Raw genomic sequence first — 21323 nt, 5'->3', positions numbered from 1 at the left:
AGGACCACCGATAATATACAATTTGTTCATATAAATGATTACACAGTAACTGTACCTATAAGCATTGTGGGCATTTCGGTACCAGTAGTCTGCATTACTTCACCCCCATTGTTTTTCACAAGCCAAACTGGGGTAATCGTTGAAAGTGAAGGGTCTAAATCCACTGTGAAATAGTCTTTAAATGAAGATTCATGCAGTGCTGAATTATAAGGACATGAATCGTTTTGATTATTGACTCCGTCGTTATCCAAGTCAACCTCGCATATATCACCAACGCGGTTTCCGTCGTCATCAGTTTGATCAGCGTTAACATAAAAGGGACAGTTGTCATTATCATTATCAACACCATCCCCGTCAATATCTGTGTCACACAAATCTCCTGCAAAACAAGGTACAACTATTTATTTAGAAAAAACAAGTTATATAAAATTGTTTTTGATATAGCATATAATCTCTATTTTGTTAAATTAAATACGATGTCGTATTAATGAATTCAAAAATATTAGAAACAAAGTAAAAAGATTTTTGTTTTCAAAATTCTCTGTTTATCAATAATATGATGTTGTGGTATCAATGGAAAGGGTTAAAAAAATTTTCAAGAATCTGAACTATGAAATTTATCCAGTACATGCAGGAGCAGGATTTGCAAATCTATTAAAGTACTTCTTTAACAAATTATTGCCGTATCAGTTGTTGTTTTAAAATTATTCTGTTCAATGGTTTATTATAATTAAAGCTGCATGAGATTAAAAGCGCTTTTGACTGTATTTGTTTGGATAAGAAGAACAAACCTATGCCGTCGTTATCTGTATCGGCCTGATCGCCATTCATATACGACGGACAATTATCAAATGCATCTGGTATACTATCACCGTCCCTGAGATAAAGAGAGAAATATTCGAGATATTTGAATGTCTTAAGAGATAAATATAAACAAACATGTAAAATTGATATAATATAAATAAATAATACGATTTTTGTTCTAGAAAATGAAAAACATGTTAGACTTTAGAACTTTGTGTTGGCATCACACTGACAGACAATCTTTTGTTAAATGAGATTGAAATAAAACCTCTTTGTTAACATAGTTCAATACAGCAATTACACATTAGTAACTGGAAGTAAGAAATAAATATCTTTTTATCGTTTGAAAAACATGTTATTTAATTTTATAAAAGTATTGTGATTGTATGACATTACATACTCATCGATGTTTGATGCACCTACAGCATCACAAGAATCACCATAGAAATTAGCATTTGAGTCTGTCTGGGCGGAGTTTGATGTACTAGGACAATTATCACAGGCGTCGCCAACACCATCACCATCTGTGTCTTCTTGTCCAACATTTGCAACAAGCGGACAATTGTCAGAGCCATCAAGAATTCCTTTGTTGAAAAAAAGTTTCATACTAATAGTTGGAATGTATCTATATATGTATCTGTCACCGGCTAAATGGAACCAACAATACTAAAACCATATTCTACAGTTTCATTTATAACCCAGTGATATAATAGTTTTTAAAGTTTATACGTTCAATTTTTTAAGTTTTTTTTTAAGGTTTCCGCACCATATATCAGATAATTCACGCATTATCTTACGTAAAAAAGCAAGTTTGTATAATGCTCCTTCATATTGTATTAAAGATCCTGTATTATTATTACCAGGTGTATACCACTCTTGCAAAAAAAGTTAAATATGTATATAAGTATGCAAATAAAACAATTCTGAAACATCGAAGAAGATGTAAAATGTCTACTGAAAATATTTGTGCACGCTATATTTTATCAGAAAATTACATGCATTCATTTCTTTTTTTGGAAAATTTGACTAAGAATTTATTAAAAATTAACGAATGTATAAAATATATAGATAGTTTGTTTGAAGTCATAAGGGTTATGATAAACGTCCGAGTGTGGAATATATAATGATAAAAGAGGATACTTGATAAAGGTTTTACCGTCATTGTCGTCATCAGTATCACATAAGTCACCCACTCCATCTCCGTCAGCATCAGCCTGGCTTATTGAGCTACCGTCATTAGGACAATTATCACAGGCGTCACCAACACCATCGCCGTCTGTATCCAGAAGGTCATTATTATCCACAAATTGACAATTATCCTGTGAAAAATGGAAAGATAGATAAAGAACATCTAACAAAAAGCTTTAATATGTCACATACCATTAATATTTGAATAAAGCATATGTATTGAGTGTAGATGGAAATTGTCGTTTTAAAAGTTAATATATCCGCTAATTTATATATATGGCTATCCGTCGAAAAGCAATTGTATGATATGTTTAATCTATGCTTACATGTGTGTGGTGTTTAAATAAATAATAAACGAAACATAATTTAGGAAATTATACTTCATAGTCATATCTGTTATCACGGTCATCATTATCATCACAATTATCACCAAAGCCATAACCATCCGTATCTTCCTGCATACTATTTGGTACTACTCCACAGTTATCCTGCAATATGTTGCCATATTTGACTATGATAATTATATGATAAAAATACCATATTTATTTCATAATTCAGAACATCCTACAATTACACTTAATATTGTTAATACAAAATATAACCATTACTTTTTCACAAACATTTTGAGATAATGCATATATTAATGCAAAACTTTATTTCTAAAATAGAAATAATTAAGATGTACATATCATGAATATAAAATCAAAACTAAATAGAATCATCAAATATTAACAAAGTGCCTGCTAATATTAAATGATTCATTTGCAATTATTAATTAAACCGACTCGTTTTAACTAACCCTTCGACATCCCCATTCGACACAGGGCAATCCGCTGTCCGGAAACCCGTCCATATCCGTGTCAGGACCACATTTCGCTCCGTTCCCAGCGTAACCCGGCTTACACTTTATAAAAGAAAAAAGTAACGTAAGTCAGTACTGTGGAAATTTATTGTAAGTATCAAAAATATAATATCTATCGAAATATATTCCATAGAAAATTATAATTCTTTGGAAAACAAACACATGTTTTCCTAATTTCTAGTATGCAACTATTGCCAGGTAGTTCATAAAAGAACGTGTTGTGCTGGACAAAAACATAGAAAATACTAAATAAGTACTTTTTATTTGATATGACATTTCAGTATCAAGATAAAATCCTTGTTAATGAAGCACATGCTGAAATTTTTCATATTCACGATTAATAATATTTGTCCACAATCCATTTTCGAAAATCATTCTTTATTCACCTTTTTAATATGTGCATTGCCAAATTTATATTTTCATGGTAGTATAGCATTTTCAATAAAACTCCATTACACTATACCTACAAACATGCATTTAAATAAAACTTCCTGTACTTACCACACATTTGTACTGTCCAGGACCGAGATATACACAGTCAGCTAAATCTGTGCAGTCATGGGCGCCAGATAAACAAAAGTTGTCAAGGTAACAGCCACTCCTATTGGTCCCTATATATCCAACTGAACAAAAACCACAATAGTAGCTTCCCTTAAAATAAAACATTAAAAAATATCATTAGAAAGTGTATGATAAGCCAAGCAGGCTTTAAAAATATGACATTTGTTAACGTTTTTCCGGTATTGCACATAAACAGACTCAATCTAAGTTTTGTTTCTGCATTTTTTATAACACATATGATTTTCATTTTATCACAAATGTGGTATGAACAATTGCCTTTCCGTAATACATAAATCTAGAACCATCATTCAAATATTAATATTGTGTTATTTCAATCCCGATTTTAACAGTTTCTTATCAGCTTTAAACTCGATTAGCAAGATATCATTCAATGTGAATTAAATGTTTAGGAGAGTGTCCAATATGTGTTCAATTATTTTGTTAAAAATCTCTCAATACCCGTTAATGCATTTTTATATCAAATAGCTCACTCTTAAATTAGAAGTTACTGTCTCTTTCACTCTTTATACTGTTTTTTGGTTATATTTTCTTTTGGTAATAAGTTATTCTAATATTTCATGATGTTAATTTACTTACAATAGTATTAACACATTCCATACGTGGATCGCATCCGCCATTATTTGTTGCACATTCATCCACGTCCTCACATTCTTGGTAAGTAAAGTTCGATTTTTCCAAATTCCTATATATAAATACACGCAAGTATTTATCGTGAGAGTAGGCATCTTCAAATGTTCCAGTATATCCTATTGGGCATTCTAGACACTGATATCCCGGCTCGGTGTTGATACAACGATTTTGAAAGCACGGCTGATAAACTGTACACTGAAAAACATTTATCATAATAACGTTATTGAAATTGACATTGACTATTCTCTTTGTATTTCAATGGTATCTTATTTACAAAAATGATAAAAAAAAAAATCAAAAAACAACATCAACATATAGTATATATCACAACAATATTTCAGCAAATCTAGATTATTTGGAAGATGTTTCATAAAGGTATTCTCCGTTTTGTGTGTAATAGTTTCATTTTTAATAAGTTGCTGTTGCGGGGATGAATTGTATTTAAATGACATTATATATAAGGATTTTCAATATGTTAATAATTCTTAGATAAGGATTTTTTATATGTTAATAATTTTAGATCAATTAATTTATATCATAATTGACCTCATCTACATCTGTACATGTTGTACCATCACCCGTCAAACCCGCCTCGCAAGCTGTACATCCGTACCCTCCTGATCCTGAAATATTATCAATTATACTGTTAGAAAATATTCCGCCAAATTGTCGGCTTGGATGAATGAATATTGATGATATATAAATCGTATTAATATATGGAAAAACGTGATCAATCGGAAGCATTAAAATGAGAAAAACAACATGAAAATTTAAGAGTCCTTACATCCTCTAGTTATTTTTTATTTGATCGGTTATTCTGCAGAATTCAAATGAAACATACCACTGTTATTATTTATAACTCTATCTAAAAGGAACACGAGGACCTTAATTATTTGTATAAACATTTTCAGATAAATACAAACTATTCTGAAACAAAATTCTAAAGATACATGAATTTTAAAATACAAGTAGGTTTCTTAAATTTAGATCCCTTATTATAAGCATTGAATGTTATTAAAAGCTGTTTGTTAAAACTTTAGTTCACTTTTAAATTCAGAACCCATGCATTGTGTATTGAATATTAAAAAAGCGTGTATCATGTAAAATCGCAACATTGTTCACACTGACAAATCTCAGTTTCTTATGTACGTTATTTTTCAATAAAAAAAGTTCTTTAAAAAAGTACATTAGCAACATGACAATATACCTGTATTATAACAATAGGATTCAGAATAACACTTGTCGCCATCAAGACACGGACATTCAGTGGCATCTGCACATGCAATACATCTTATTCCTGTACTATACTCTTCAGGTTCACATTTCTCGCACCCATCCATTCGTCTCGCACTGTAAAAGCCTGGGCTACAGCTTTTACAAGTGCTTTGACCTTCTAAGTCTTGATAAAAACCTTCATCACAGGATACACAATGCTCTACAAATAATGATATGAACATACACAATACATATAAAAACGTACGGTACACATGCAAGTGCGCATTCTTTTGGTTTTAATAGATTTAGGGTTAACGAGTTAAAATATTTTTATAAAGTGCCATTTTAGCATAGAAAATGACCATAACGCAATATATCTGCTGTATATTTACTGTCAAAATGTTTGAATGTTGAAAATGAATTCTTTAGAAATGCTGCCTGAATGAAAGTAATATGTTTTAACTGTTAAAACCTTATATAAAAAATAGTTCTATTTTGCTCCGCTGTATATTTACAATATTCATATTCAATTACAGAGAGTCAGATAATTAGTGTTATAGTACCTTGAAACCCATCCGAGTATGACCCCGGCAAACAAATTCTTCTTATGCCGAGATAGCAAGCATATCCTGGCTCACACTGGGTGCATGACGTCGGACATGACGTATTAGTGCACGTTTCATAGTGATATAAGTCACATGGAGTTGCGTATCCATTTTTACATATCTATAAATATTTTATGACGGAAAATTAAGAATGATTTTTGAATATTTAAACAAGGGTTGACAAGCAACTGGAAAAGAAAACTGACACATTGCCTACGCCAAATAATGTTCAGTGTTCAGATACTTTTATGGTGGATGAAACATTATTGAAACTTATTATAATACTTAATTATATATTTCAAAAGCAAAATATTGGCAATCACATAAGTATTGTAAATACAGTCTTTTTATACAACACTTAATTCTAAAGGTAATCGTATTTACAACATAAAATGCTTTGATTGAAATAAATAGCTGCTATGTCATTAATTTTGATGTCAATGCCATCTGACACATTGTTTAATTGTATCATCATTATGAGTACATTATATAGCTAATTCGTTTATTATATATTTCATTGCCCATATACAAAATACAAAAATAATGCAATTTTGAGGTCTATTTTATTATGTAACTTAAATAGTTCATTTGTTTGGATGTATTTATCACACGAATATCATTTACTATGCTATCTTTTTTTTCTTTTATTAATTTAACTATTGACAACGTCTTGATTTTTCCTTTTTTATTATTTTGTTTAAACATCTGCATATTTACCCATCCAGTCGGACAAGGCGAACATTCCGACTGTGCCCCAAACGAATGTTCAATAGGGTTTTTATTACACGTGGCGTTAGCATCTTCACATCTGCCACACAATTTCTGAACACCCTCACCTTCACAGTAATATGTAGTCTCACATCGTTGACAGCTCACATCATCTTCATTGTTAATAATATAAATATTGTTATGTGAAATGAAAAAAAAAATTGTATATATCTTCAAGACTAGGTGAACATCAGTTAATGTGAATGCATTGTCAATTTTATGCGCGCGAATTAATCATAATAAAATGTAATTGTTGTTTAAGAAGTAAACGGGAAAGTAATAATAAGCAAAGGAGGAAACAAGGATGTTTTAAAACAAAAACAGGAAATCTACATCTAACTTTATCGATTAACATATTTATCGATTAAAATGCGTCTAGAAGAAGTAAAGGCCTCAACAGACGGAATGATTTAGTTATACAACATTTATTAAAGATATGATGTACACTTTTCATAGCAATACAACATTTGCATTCAGACCGTAAATCTATGTAGTAATTTTAATCACCAGGCTTCCCTCCAAAACAATACGCTCTGAATGGATCCATTAAATAATTTATTTACTATAATTATTACCGAAATATGTGTAAATGTTATATAATTGTTAGTATTGACCATTTAAAAAGATTGATTCAAAGAAAGGCTGTGGATAACATTGAAGAGCATTAAGGAGATTACCATGTTTTGGAATGAATAACATAGCTGAGCACCCTAAAGGCTGTTCTTTGTTTTGATGTCACGGTTAAAATTTATTTTTCTGTATGATTAATGATGGCAACTCCTTCACTTTCTATAAAAAAAGTCAATAATTATATTTTGAGTAATTTGGGATTCGAACATGCCACAACTAGGGGTTCCCGAAGATTTTTTTCAACAAAGTTTTTTCTCCATCTTATTACTATGTTCAAATATTAGCCCTAATGGTTCTGGAATTTCGTTCATTAAACACATTATCAGGGCATAATTGGGAAATCTGTCACCTATCATCGTGGGAGGTCTGTACAAGTACAATTTAGAGATAAAACATGACTGCCCTATCCTGTAAATCTAGTGTAAAGTTGTACGAAATCACGAAATAGAAATCTTCACAAATTTACATTTGCTTGTACACCTACGTTTTAATTGCTGTTGTACTTCAAAATCCTACCGTCTTTTAAGGCCTTAAGTTTCTTTGAAAACTTAAATATTGGAAAAATAGACTGCATTTAGAAATACGTTTGGTGTGAATTAGCTAAATAATAGTTTATTTCATTCTCTTAGTACATTTTACACAGGTTGTTTATGCCGCTTAGCAAGTTATGTTATGGAGCAATAATATACTAAATATAGCTTACAAAACAGTTGTTCTGCTTGTGGACAGCCCTCAAACTCTATCCTCATGGCGATATTCCCAGACCATGTTTGTGGGTTAACACGTACTTTGTTACTCAATATCACGGGGTCAAGGTCGTATCTTACAACAGTCGTTCTGTCAGTATTGCCAACAAATGTCTAAAATAAACGTGTAAACTAAATATACATTTATTTTATACGGAAAAGATGTCTTAGAGAATATTACGCCTTTATGTCCCTCCATGAGAAGATCACATAAAAGTAATCAATTTACCAGCATGTTGCTCTTTGCTATGAAGTAAAGTTTTATGACATCACAAGATGTAAGTAATAATATCATCACATCAAAGTGTACTATATCATTTTAACCATTTCATCATTTCACTTTGAGAAATATGTATAATTTTCTACCATTTTCTTTCCAAAAATCTCATGCATGTACTTGTCACATACTGTCAGTTCAAATATCAGCTGATAGAATCTCTATTCTTTATTATACTTACATCTGAGCCTAAGGCATTAGTATAAGTTGTCCATACTGATGTATCCTCATCAAAATACAGTAACTTGAAAGATGTCACCCATTCATCAGCATCCGATCTACCCTGTATATAAACTGCTGTATAACGATATGGCATGTTCATATCTACTTCAACATACTGGTTCGTATCAAGAACTCCTGCTACCCATGCCCCAGCTAACTGACTGTATGTATCTGTTTGATTTAACATAATATCATTATTCTAGATAGGTAAAATTTATATTTTGCCTTAGATCACACCAGTTCAGAAAATGTATTTATTTATTGATATAAAACGATAAATAAAATACAAATTGAATAAACTTATATGTGTATTTCTTTTTCAAATTGTAGCACTTTATGTAACAAATTGTATGGACCAGCCTACATACTTTCTATATGGTTAACCCGAGCTCTTCCAGCGTGAGTTGAATCCTTGTTAGAAACTGACGAAGCTGACAACATGTTATCTAATACTGTGCCTGTTGTCAATCCGATGACGTCATCACACTCTTAATGAAAGACAAAACAAAATGAAATATAGTTTGAGAAGTTCGACAACAAGTAGATTTAATATGTAAAATATTTTTTTTTGTTTCATCTCTTATCTACAACTACACTACATTATTATACATATGCATTTGTAGAGGCCGCTGTCCGCATTGATCTCGTTTAAAGGAAACCTACGGGATATAGCCTAACTATTATCTTTAGAATAAGATTAAAATTATTTGAAACAGAAAATAACGCACTGTATGAACATTGAATTGAGGCTCTTTAAATACTCACTAAATTCATACATCCAGTATCCAGGTATTCTCAATGTCATTTCTCCTGTTGTGTCATTCACATGAAACATGTACCTGATCTTCCCGAATAAAACATCTAACACACAAGTGTTGCTCACTGTGATATTTATAGCGGCTGTCATACCAAAGGGTACAGTGCCGTTGTCCATTGCAATCACATTAAATAACAGTGACGTATATTCTAAATATACAACATCCCAGAGATCTTCTGATCCGTCGTAGTTCACAGGTGGGCTAATAAATGCAGTTAAAGAACGAAATAGCATAGGACGTGATTTAAAAACAATCAAACAGAAAAATAGATTAAATTTAGCTATTAGCCATAAATGATATATTCCGTGTTGAGGGTATTTTAGTATGTTATCAAAATATATGAGTAAATTTGATTTTATATTTCAATTAATTCACACAGAGCTATAAAATTTTCAAATTAAAAAAGAAATGAAAAGTAAAAACAGTAATCTCACAATAACAGTTGATGTGCGTTTTACAAATTCTGCAAGCGTTTAACAATTCTACATTCTATCACGGGCAATTAAAAAATGGCAAACATGTTTAAACTCATTAAATATTAATTCCTGATAATGATTTTTTTAGAGGTTTTGCTTTGTAACTTACTCTTCTGTAACACTGGAAACAACATAATGGATATTAGAATTTTCACCACTGTCTGCATCTGATACAGTGAATGTGGTAAATGCTGGTTCTCGTAACACGGGTTGGGGAGTCAACGAAAATGACGTCGGAGATAAAATTGGACAATTATCATTCACATCAACGATGATGATCTGGCAAGAAGAAAAGAAAACAAAATTATCATGCATTCCTCCCAAAGTTATCAAACCGTTTCGTCATTTAACTATTCATTCAATTATTATAAGGGATTTCTTGAACAATACCTTTAATACAGATGATGAAAGAAAACACATCAGAAAGATAGCGGTCAAGCGAATGCTTCGCAACTAAACACTGTGGGGTAACTTTAACAATTTTATTGAAATGACGATATTATAATGTGTCATTTGATATGAACAAAATACAACAAATCCATTTATGTAAATCAACAAAATTACGGAATCATACAAAATTTTAAAAAAGCCAAAGACAGTTACGCAGGGCTACAGTGGGTAATACAGTCACCTAATATTCAGAATCAATACATTAAACAACATACTATAATATAATAAAAAAACATATCTAACTTTGTTATTCAAACTAAATAAAAATAAATGTATACATTTACCCGGACAGCTATGTACCCTGTTAAAGGTTTACCGTCATCAATTACAGATAACAAAAGGTAATATTCTTTCGTGACTTCATAATCTAACTCGTCTGCTAGCGTAACGTACAGTGACGTCGAAGATATCGAAAACGATTCTGCTGACGCGTCATTAGCCATGGTTACTAGTGGTGATGTCGCATTACAAGCTGTTATGAAAATAAGTTCGAGAACGGAATGTAGCATCACATTTTAATCATCAAATCTATTGCTATGGTATTCATCTGATAGATGGTTAGATAAAAAAATAAAATGTATAGATATCAATATGATAGACCATGCAACTTAACATTTTGTGGTAAATATAGATCTCAACATCTGATCAGTGTTATTTTACTCAAGCACATACCAATGTAGTTTTTTTTTTGGACACTATAATGATATGACACGGGTTTGCATGAATATTGACGCCTTTAATGTATAAATTTTTTCCGAATGAACAAACCGTCCAACTTAATACATGAATACATTTTGGGTGATCTTGCTTAAATTATTGACAGTGCTTCTATACATATTATTTTTCAGAAACATAACAAGAAAATAACAATATGATTAACAGTGTCACGCACAAATCGAAAAAGAAAAAAAAATAATGAGAATGACAAGGTCTTATTCAAAAGATAAGTCTACTTTTAGAGAAAACATCGAAATAATTGAAAAAGATGCATCATATAGGGAAAGCGTACTTCAAATTTCAGTTACTCCTGAAATATGTTAATTAACAATATAAATGAATGTACGAACATAACTGAGATCATATTAATTCATTCAAAAGATCATGCAAATTACATAATTGAAAGTGTTGACGAAACGTAATTTCACAACATAAATTTAACTAAACTAAACGTATCAAGTGAGCTAACATTGGATGATATAACATTTAACATATACATATAAATAAATAATGAGTGTAGATTTACTTACCAATAAAACTTACAGTGTTACTATTATATGAGAGTTCATGCCAATATACCCTTACATTATTGCTTTAACATGTACCAATATAAGTTGTGCTTTTATATGTACAAATTAATAGTAACAACATAGATAACTGTGTTTTACATTGGATTATATGGCTGTACATACCGACATAATTGACATTGTTTTACATTGGATTATATTGTTGTACATACCAACATGATTGACAGTGTTTTACATTGGATTATATTGCTGTACATACCAACATAATTGACATTTTTTACATTGGATTATATTGCTGTACATACCAACATAATTGACATTGTTTTACATTGGATTATATTGCTGTACATACCAACATGATTGACAGTGTTTTACATTGGATTATATTGCTGTACATACCAACATAATTGACAGTGTTTCCTTCTATGTCGGTTATTGTTGTGTAATCTGGGGCAGGAACAGGGGAAGCAGTGAACGTGTATGAAGGTGGCTCAATTGTAAACCGACGTTGTTCATTACCTGCAAATATATCATCATATAGCTAAAGCACCGGCAGTGGAGTTATTAGATATATAAAAAGGTGCTTTGTCAAATGTTGATTAAATGAGACATATGTGGCAATGACGCCCCTTTTTAAAATAATATCAGAAAAATATCAAATTCAACAGTAACCTTACAGAAGAATTACTGAACGTCAATCACACACATTATTTTCCCTGTAACATTTTAGAAATGAAACCAAACTTTTACCATTACTTGAATTTGGATCTAAGGTGTAACCTTTATATAACGAAATACTGTAGGAGCCAATTGAGAAGTCGTCTATAAGATTAACTTCCGCTAGGATTTCTCCTATCTGCGTATCTTCGTTCCACGAGACCGAATAATCGATAGGAAGGTCAACAGTTTTGTCAAGGCTAAAGGTCGTATCTTCTACTTCAAATAGTAATTCCGAGTTACAGCGTCGTGTTTCAGCATGGAAGATGTCCATATGATACGTTACACCGATCTATGTGGTAAATATTAAGATATAAAGCTATATCGTATACATGTGTATACATATATCATTCATAGCAAAAATAAAAATTAACACTGATTATTTTGCAAGGCGTGTTATACCTCACACTTTTCATAATTGTTATGAGTTGTGTCGTTTAACATATTTATAATTTAATTATTCTTTCTTGTGATTAAGTGTTTGTAAGTAAATAAACTCGGAGAAGTTACAGCTTCTATCAAACCATTGAGCTGTTTGCTTTTTATACTTCAAATGTTCCTTAATTTTTATGAATATAGCCTCGAAGAGATATTTCACATACAGCTAAGGTTAAATAAATGTACAGGTTGTGGAAATATACCTCTAATGGCAGACTTATATTAGTTGCTGCTGATAAACTTGTGCATGATTCTCCAGATAAAGTACCTTCCTGCACGTACGCAACACCATCTTAAAACATAGTAAGAAGTTGATTTTAAATAATAAAAGTAAAAAATGTAAAACGATTACCTATATCTTGACTAACAGTTTGGAAAATATGTTAGACTTTTTTTATTGTTTGTGAAATGCATATATCAGTAAATGCTGTTTTTCTTTGCCAGTATAACCGAATGCTAAAATCATGTTACTTCTTAAAGCTTCAACTTTAATATAAATTATAGCAAATGAACATTCTATGACAGATACCTGGTGCAAGTGCATTGGAAAGGCTAATAACATAGCATTTGATGGTTGATGATCCTACAGATATAAACTCAAACATCCTGATTTTATTAATGTAAAACCACAATGCTTCTCCACCAGCTAACGTTATTTTCTCTGTTCCTGCAAAAACAATCCCTGTTCGTACCGCAGTCGTGAATCTGAAATGTATCATATTGTTTTGGGTAAAGCTGTTATTAAAGAGATATAGAGAAAAAAGTTAGATATGGTTTTTTATTTATTATCGACCTTATTTTTTTTTTAATTCTGTACTTATACTTTAAATTGTTTATGTACTTATATTAGAATACTTGTGGATGTCAATCATATAAGTTGGAATAAATAAAACATGCGTTTCTTTATGTCACACAACAAATAGAAAGTGATAATTTCCCACTCTGTTGGCGTACTTTCAAACACTCCTGAAGCTATCTAAAACTAAATTTTGTAAATTTACCTTTTAGATGGTTTTCGAAGTTAATTTAAATTTTTAAAATACATTTTCATTGATGTACTAGTAAGAATAACAAAGGAATTGGCAAATTATGAACACTGGTATCAAGACCGCTAACAACTTACCCAAAGTTATGATACTGGCCGTTACAATCTTGTTGAGATTGAGACAGAAAACCTGATCCATCTGCTGGGAAATATGCATCCGAATAGTATCTGAAATAATTCAAGAAATAGAATGATATTCATACATATAATTGTACTGTCTTTTAAATAAATCATCACTGTTGCTTCACCCTTATATGCATATCAAAGCAGACAAATCGTTACTTTGATATTTTTCAATATTTGGTTTGACTAGAGCGGTAGTAAAATAATTTCAGTTTCTTAAAAAAAGTTGTTTTTATCAACTGAAGAAACTTGAAATACCTCTGGAAAAGACGTTTAATTGTTTGTGTTAAACAAGTGAGAAACAATCTTAGATGAACTTTATATACACTTTATTAAAGAAATAATAACAAGTAGATTTAACTTAAATGACATTGTTTTGCAACCTTTTAATTGTTCCAGTTTGGGCTCTTAGAATAAGTGATCCATCAATAACAATGTTATTGTTATTCACGTCATCTCCTCTATACCATGTTGAAAATGTATCACTAGTGGGTGTGCTTGATGCAGAAAGCCACGCCCCATATGGACTGTCAACGTAGCTTGGATTGGATATTGTGATATATTCTAAGTCATCAAAGTCCACGTGAAGTTTACTAAAGTCGTAAAACGTTGCATCAACTTCTATATCATTTGGACCAGCAGGTGTAATTGTCCCTGAATAAAACGTGTATATGTTATGTAGATGTGTTACTCATAACCTTGATGGGTCATTTTTGTTTAAAACAACCCGAACATTTGATATATGAATTTTAAAGAAGTCTTTTTGTATTGAAAGTTAATTGTAACATGTATTTAATCGATTCCACTCTCAGTAAATAGAATTGAGTACTGACTTAACTTTCTCTCACTTTAGAATTGCAACGTCTCAAAGATACCAGTTTAGTATTCTTCATCCAGATGATTCAAAAGTATTATTTTTTGAAAATATGTCAAATATTTAAGTTTAATATGATCCAGATTCTTTTTGTACGAGGTTAGTTTACAAAAATATGCGCCAGTTAGTATATACTTATAAGAAACTACTATTTGGTATTATGAGTCCTTGAGCAAAACATTATAGCGCTCTTAAACAATTACACCATTGAAATGAAGTAAAGGTGAATCTTTAAATTAAGTAATAGTTTTGATATCAATCAGTTATTTTATGATGATAATTAACCTGTTCCATCAGGTGTGGTGAATACTGCCGGTGGGCTCTTTGCGCTGTCTTGACCATCTATTGTAGTTTTAACAGAACATTCATATGAGGTTCCTGGTAGTACTCCGTCAGCCTCCACAAATGTTACATTAAAAGAGGACGATCCATTTACAGCCTCGTCATCTATGATCATATCAGTTAACGTTGTTCCAGAGGCACTGCTGCAGTTAACTGTGTAGTTTCTATGATATAGAATAAGTAAATACTGGCAACATATGATGTAAAAGACAAATAAAAACGGTCTCAAAGTATAAAGGACAATGTAAACAATTGTTTGAATTTTTTTTTTGGAATAATTTTACTCTACCATATTACAACATAACTTTTATACTATATATTGATAAGCATAAATCAGTTGAGGACGAAATAGCATGTTACAAATATTATCTTGATCAAACCGGTGACAGTCCCAGATCAGACGAAATCGAACCGAGATTACGATTTTCACCTTTTGAATTTTGTTTACATTGCTCTATGAGGCACAATTAAAAATTAAGATACAAAAAGAATCATGATTATAGTTTCATACGCTTAAAATGTTCCTGTTCAAAATTTGATATGTGCGCTTCCAACTTTTTATAAAAATTAAATTTGTATCGATTTCATTCAATATTTTAAGTACTATAAATTCGATCAGTATTGTGCTTTTGTTGAATAATTAATTTATAAAATTTTCATACACAGGTCCTGTCAGGTACGGAAAATTTAAACTTCCATTCAATCTAAAATAGGTAAATTCCGGCTGATCCCATATCAATGTAAATTCTGTTTGGGTGACGTCGCGACTAACAACATTTTCACCACCTGTAATAAAAACATGAATTATAATACATAAAATTGAAATCTTTATGTACGAAAAGCTGTTTCAGTTAGATTTAATTGATACGAATAATTGTTTACATGTTGATGTTGCTGTTGTTGTAAACGTTAGTTTGCACTTTACAGTACCGTCCATGAACAGACTCAATCAAACCGAGTCTGCAACATTTTCAGTTTTGCCGTTTTGGACTTTCTTAAGGGATTCTTATTGTCTCTAATAGATTAAACACATAACGGATAATAATTTACATGTTGTTGTTGGACTTGTCACTAAATTTGCAAGGTTATGTCTATATCACGATTTCAGTATGTTTCTTGTTTTACATTAAGCATAGATTAAGATAAATGAACTTACTGCACTGGAAGAAAGTGCTGTTCATTGTGAGAAAGTGGTTTGGTGAACCTGTTGAGCTTTCTGCGAGAGAAGCACCATAAGCTAGGTCGTTTTGCTCGCATGTTCCCGAAGTCACAGATGAAGCAATGGGTTCCAATGCAGACATCATCTGACACGAACATTCTAATGGATTGTTTCCCAAGTTTCTGTTTCGGTTAGAAAATTTCTTTTTGTGATAACGTTGAAAATCATACATGGTATATAGAATGCACAGTCATCATTTTATAAAACAAAATCATTTAAGAAAATATGAAATAGTAGTTAATTTTGCCAGATTTAATATTGAATGACTACACAGTAATAAATAATATTAAAAAACTAAATTTTTACTATTTTTCCCGAATTATTCTCTAGTAAAATTAAAGCGATAAAGTATTTTGTATGGAAGTCAAATACAACATTGTTTACATTTTGCTACTTTTATGACACTTTTATATCTTTAAAATAGCGTTTTTCTATCAAGGTGATAAGTATATAAATGCTTTAATTCCAATATTCAATATTATTAAATTCAAATGTTGGACTTTTCATATGTAGAATATATGTATATATGTATGTACTCATTTATTAGGCATATGCCTTTTACCTATGATAATATCGATTTTTTTACTCCGGAAAAATAAGTTGATGAGAAAATCTTATCTAATATATTTTTGTGAACATTATAAAAATCTTTATTAGAAACAGAAAGATTTAACACACTCATACGCTGCCACGTACACGCACACATGCATGCAAAAGATTTGTTTTAAGTATAAAGTATTATAATTACAATTCCTGTAGACTTGTCAGATCATTAAAGCCTGAATTAGCCAACGTCCGAATATTGTTGCTACCAACATTGACTATCTGAAGGTTTTGTTTATCACCAAGAGAATGTAAGTGTGTCATTGAGTTATCTGACAAATACAGCTCCTCCAGGATTGTCATGTTTACAAAAAGTCCTTCAGGTAGTGTGTTCAGGTTGTTGCTAGCAATTGATCTGTAAATTGAAAATATTTTTTTAATATCGGATTTATGCACAGGTATTTAATTGAAGAAAAATCTTGAGATTGGATTGTGCTGTTAATCTGAAACACAAGATAAAAAGATAAAGTTTGACCTCAAACTTGTATCAACTATTTACCAATTTAGTTACTTATTATCATACACAAACCAAATCATCAACACACATATGAGGCAGATACTAAACAGTATATGCACTTGTATCTTTACACAACATATAAATAAACAAAGAAACGTTATTTAAAGAAATGTCAGGGAAACAAACATGCCCCCGAAGGCACAATACAGGCCCCAGTTCACTACAAATAAAATGATAATTAAACAAAATGTCAAAAAATGCTCATTTTCAAAGAAACAACCCTTTCTGGGGATAAAAACACAAAATAACAAAACAAATTAAAAAATTATCTGATTAATTTTTGGATGAAGATCAATATTTGGATAAACTGTAAAATGCTCAAATCTTGCAAACATAACAAAGAAGATATTCTAAACTTTCATAAACATGCTATTTAAGTCGCCCATTTTAATTAAATGCAATAAAGATAAAATCTAATGATTTCACAAAATAAACTTACAGAATAAGCATGGCCCCTAAGTCTTCAAAAACTCCATCTTCTAGGTACTCGATTATATTATTACCCAAGTAAAGTTCTTTAAGGAAAGTTTGTCCAGCCAGGTACCCAGTCGGAATCTCCGTTATATTGTTGTTGGTTAAATCACTTCAAAACAAAAGAAAATCATACTAAAATAAGCAAAATAATAATACTTTTTTTTCAGAAATATTTTCATATTTATATCATTAACAAATTTGAAAGCAGGATTATGGATGTCACATGGACATGAAATATCTACATACACATGCTTTAGTTTATTCATTTAATATAGCCATACTATATTTGATTCAAACAATCAGGAAAGTCAATATGTTTGTATCTCACAAGTTTGTTGTAAAATAACATATTTTACTATAGAATAATAAAATATATTAAACGTTTACTTTAGAAAATATACATATGCGGAATTGAGTAAAAAAATCCAAAATTCAGAATTTGAAGAAAAATAATACCGAACTTTAAGAACATCATGAAGTTGTATGTGTGTTATGCAAAAGATGACACAATCTTGATCAGGAGCATTGCATTTCATTTGTGTAAGCCAATACAACGAAAAACGGTCTAGACATAAAAAATATTCATTTATCAGTTTTAATTTCAAAACATGGCTAGTAAGTAATACTTACATGATCTCGAATCGCTTTGTTTGAATCACTTGTGGGAACAAAGTGAACGCATTATTGCCAAGATAAATATCTTTCATGCCACAGTTCTCAAATGCGTCGTAACTTATACCGTACATACCGTTCCCGTTCAAATAGAAATTGTCGGATACGTACGAAGTTCCTCCAAATATGGGATTTCCGATGATATTTAATCTATTTCCACTTAAGTCCCTGAAATATTTTGTTTAACAACGTAAGCAATATTTTGTATCATTAAATAAAAGGGAATCTTACAGCCTTGTTATTAAATATCAACAAAATAAATATTATAAAGGAAACTGAATTTGTATTACACAAGCGCTTACTTTTCTTATATGACTATACCCCCAGTAATATCTATGGAAATTGTGTCCATTGTGGACCAATCCACTTTAAATTTATTAAATGTCTTTGTTTAATGTTACATGAAACTTCTGTATTCCCACCCATACTTAGAAAAACTTCACCTACATGTTATTCTGCGAGTAAATCGAAAATACAACTCTGTAACATATTAACAGGAAAACATAACATGGCTTTCTACGACTTGTTTTCCATATTTGATCTGTATCCAAAAGTGGTCATCACATATAAGTATACTTTTATTTACTTACAGAATTACAACCTGCAAATCGTTGAATGCACTTTCTTCTATATCAGATACTATACCGGAACCTAGATAAAAGTTGGTCGCCGCCACGCTACTGAACGCCATTGTTGGTATTGTTGAAAACGACAAGCTATGCATAAATATATGTTCAGATATATGTAGGTTATGCAAGGAGTACGAATTCAGCTTCCTCAAAGGATTGTTTGTGAGATAAAGATTCTTGGCCCATAAACCTCTAAATGCATAACTCTCAATTTCTGTGATCTGGTTCCCAGATAGAAAGCTAAAATATGGTAAAAAAGTATCAACGTTAGTAAAATATCTGTCAACTTAACAAACTGTACCGTCCACATGTATAATATAATCTGCTTTTAATAATATATAAAGATTGTTTTAAATAGGTTATTATTTATGGTCATGCCCTTAATATCCCATAACTCTTTCAGAGTGGTTTGTACACGTATTTGTTTTATAACTTTGTTAAAATATTTTGTTAATGTATGTACAAAGATGAGAAATAAACAAATTGTATTGTATATAACCATGTTAAAATCGCCCGGCAAGTTAAACTAGTTATATAATTAATTAAAATAGTTGTTGGAAATATAGTGCATATACCTTTTTTAATGAGTTTATTTAAGGTCGCCGCCGGAAAGCTCATATGGGCGACCGTACACTCAAGTCGGGTCATGCTAGAGCGTCCCGCCGAGATTTTTCGTCGATTTTTTTCCAGCTTTATTGGTCGAGGAAGACCCCAGGTGCCCCTCCGGGCATTATTTCAGGCACGAGCGGGCACCTGGGTAGAACCACCGACCTTCCGTAAGCCGGCTGGATGGCTTCCTCACATGAAAGATTTCGACCCGAGTGAGGATCGAACCTACAGTGATGAGGGACCTGTGATCTCAAGTCAACGACCTTAACCACTCGGCCACGGAGGCCCCCATAATGCATATACCAATTTACTTGATTTCTTATGTAATTAGGATGTTTTCAATTAATGATCCTGTAACTCACTTTTTATGATTTTATATCATAAATATGATGCTCAAATGTAGATTTATCAATTTTGTAAGTTCAAAAAAAAAACAACAACAAAAAACAACATTATTTGTTAAGAAATTACCGAATTTACATATCATATTTATAAAGGGAGGTAATTAGAAATTTGTTTTCGATAAAGCCCACGCCATTTTTTTCCAATATGAAATGAACGCATAGAATATCAGTACATATTAAACATGTTCTTTGATGTTAAGAAATTGTTTAAGAAGAACGATGAAATACAAATATAAAATTTCACTTAAAAGTGTTGTTACATCCATAATTACAAAATACAATATTACATAACATCAACGGCCATAATAATAACAATTGATATTTACTATAATCAAATTATACGCATTAACTTACAATGACTCTCCAAGAACTAAATTTTTAAAATTATCCGTCTCGAGAATATTTATTCTATTATTGGACAGGTCCAGCCAGAGTGAAACAGAGAGGTCGTGAAAGTCACCTCCAGTTGGTAATAAAGTCAGCTTGTTATTTGACAGATCTCTGAAAAATATATATTGTTTGATTTTCATCTTGCATTAAAACACTTATACAAGAACAAGTTGATTTTAGATATTATGTATATTATACGTAATGTACTGGAATCAATGATCACGAAAGACCAGATAAAAACAAACCAACACTAAAAATGTTGGCTTCCCAATTGTTCAGAATAATTACTCGGTGTATTTCTCAAACCATTTTCCTATTGTAATGCATAAAAAAGAAGTTTTCCAGGTTCCTATAGAGCTTCTTGATCAGATTGCATAATTGTACAAGCTGACCTGGAAGCTACATCATCAGATACTCACGACTGATTAACATGTAATACCATTATATTAATGGTTCGGCCGTGAATTTCCGATGATGACCTGGCTCTAAACTAGTAGAAATGCCAATTACTTTCAGTCTCTGCAGAGAAAAACCGCTGACACAACTAATTATGATCTTTCTTCTTTTGTAACAATTATTTGATGCAGAGAATAAGTTAAACAAATTGTTTTAATATAATCTGTTTGGAAGAATAATTAATATGGCCAATAAAGTCACTCTCGGAATGTTGCCTAAATCTCTAATAATATAAAATAGAATTATTCGTACAAGTGTAAAAGAATACGCATTACTTAACCAAACCCACGAATG

The 21323-nt window shown here is 31.1% G+C and overlaps 1 protein-coding gene across 1 annotated transcript in view; it reads right to left on the bottom strand.

The window, feature by feature from the left end:
• The window catches only part of LOC132736425 (uncharacterized), a 51869-nt gene that overhangs the window by 6076 nt on the left and 24470 nt on the right, over window positions 1-21323 (bottom strand). The window contains exons 20-51 of the mRNA XM_060723553.1: window positions 20538-20684; window positions 19132-19410; window positions 18500-18709; window positions 17835-17978; window positions 17024-17233; window positions 16213-16397; window positions 15719-15842; window positions 15000-15220; window positions 14224-14494; window positions 13796-13885; window positions 13202-13377; window positions 12876-12964; window positions 12298-12526; window positions 11917-12036; window positions 10558-10745; window positions 9933-10102; window positions 9295-9548; window positions 8898-9017; window positions 8489-8700; window positions 7988-8144; window positions 6604-6767; window positions 5845-6007; window positions 5274-5501; window positions 4613-4689; window positions 4013-4261; window positions 3356-3505; window positions 2792-2896; window positions 2373-2480; window positions 1961-2123; window positions 1205-1388; window positions 792-877; window positions 56-379 (exon numbers count right to left, since the gene is read on the bottom strand). Of these exons, the coding sequence (XP_060579536.1) occupies window positions 56-379; window positions 792-877; window positions 1205-1388; window positions 1961-2123; window positions 2373-2480; window positions 2792-2896; window positions 3356-3505; window positions 4013-4261; window positions 4613-4689; window positions 5274-5501; window positions 5845-6007; window positions 6604-6767; window positions 7988-8144; window positions 8489-8700; window positions 8898-9017; window positions 9295-9548; window positions 9933-10102; window positions 10558-10745; window positions 11917-12036; window positions 12298-12526; window positions 12876-12964; window positions 13202-13377; window positions 13796-13885; window positions 14224-14494; window positions 15000-15220; window positions 15719-15842; window positions 16213-16397; window positions 17024-17233; window positions 17835-17978; window positions 18500-18709; window positions 19132-19410; window positions 20538-20684 (5597 nt within the window). The remainder of the gene's footprint in view (window positions 1-55; window positions 380-791; window positions 878-1204; window positions 1389-1960; window positions 2124-2372; window positions 2481-2791; window positions 2897-3355; window positions 3506-4012; window positions 4262-4612; window positions 4690-5273; window positions 5502-5844; window positions 6008-6603; window positions 6768-7987; window positions 8145-8488; window positions 8701-8897; window positions 9018-9294; window positions 9549-9932; window positions 10103-10557; window positions 10746-11916; window positions 12037-12297; window positions 12527-12875; window positions 12965-13201; window positions 13378-13795; window positions 13886-14223; window positions 14495-14999; window positions 15221-15718; window positions 15843-16212; window positions 16398-17023; window positions 17234-17834; window positions 17979-18499; window positions 18710-19131; window positions 19411-20537; window positions 20685-21323) is intronic.

The sequence above is a fragment of the Ruditapes philippinarum genome, unplaced genomic scaffold (genome assembly GCF_026571515.1).
Source record: "Ruditapes philippinarum isolate M1 unplaced genomic scaffold, ASM2657151v2 ctg2389_1_1_1_1, whole genome shotgun sequence".
NCBI classification, from domain to species: domain Eukaryota; kingdom Metazoa; phylum Mollusca; class Bivalvia; order Venerida; family Veneridae; genus Ruditapes; species Ruditapes philippinarum.
The sequence above is the reverse complement of the archived record's forward strand: the minus strand, read 5'-3'. Positions and strand labels throughout refer to the sequence as shown.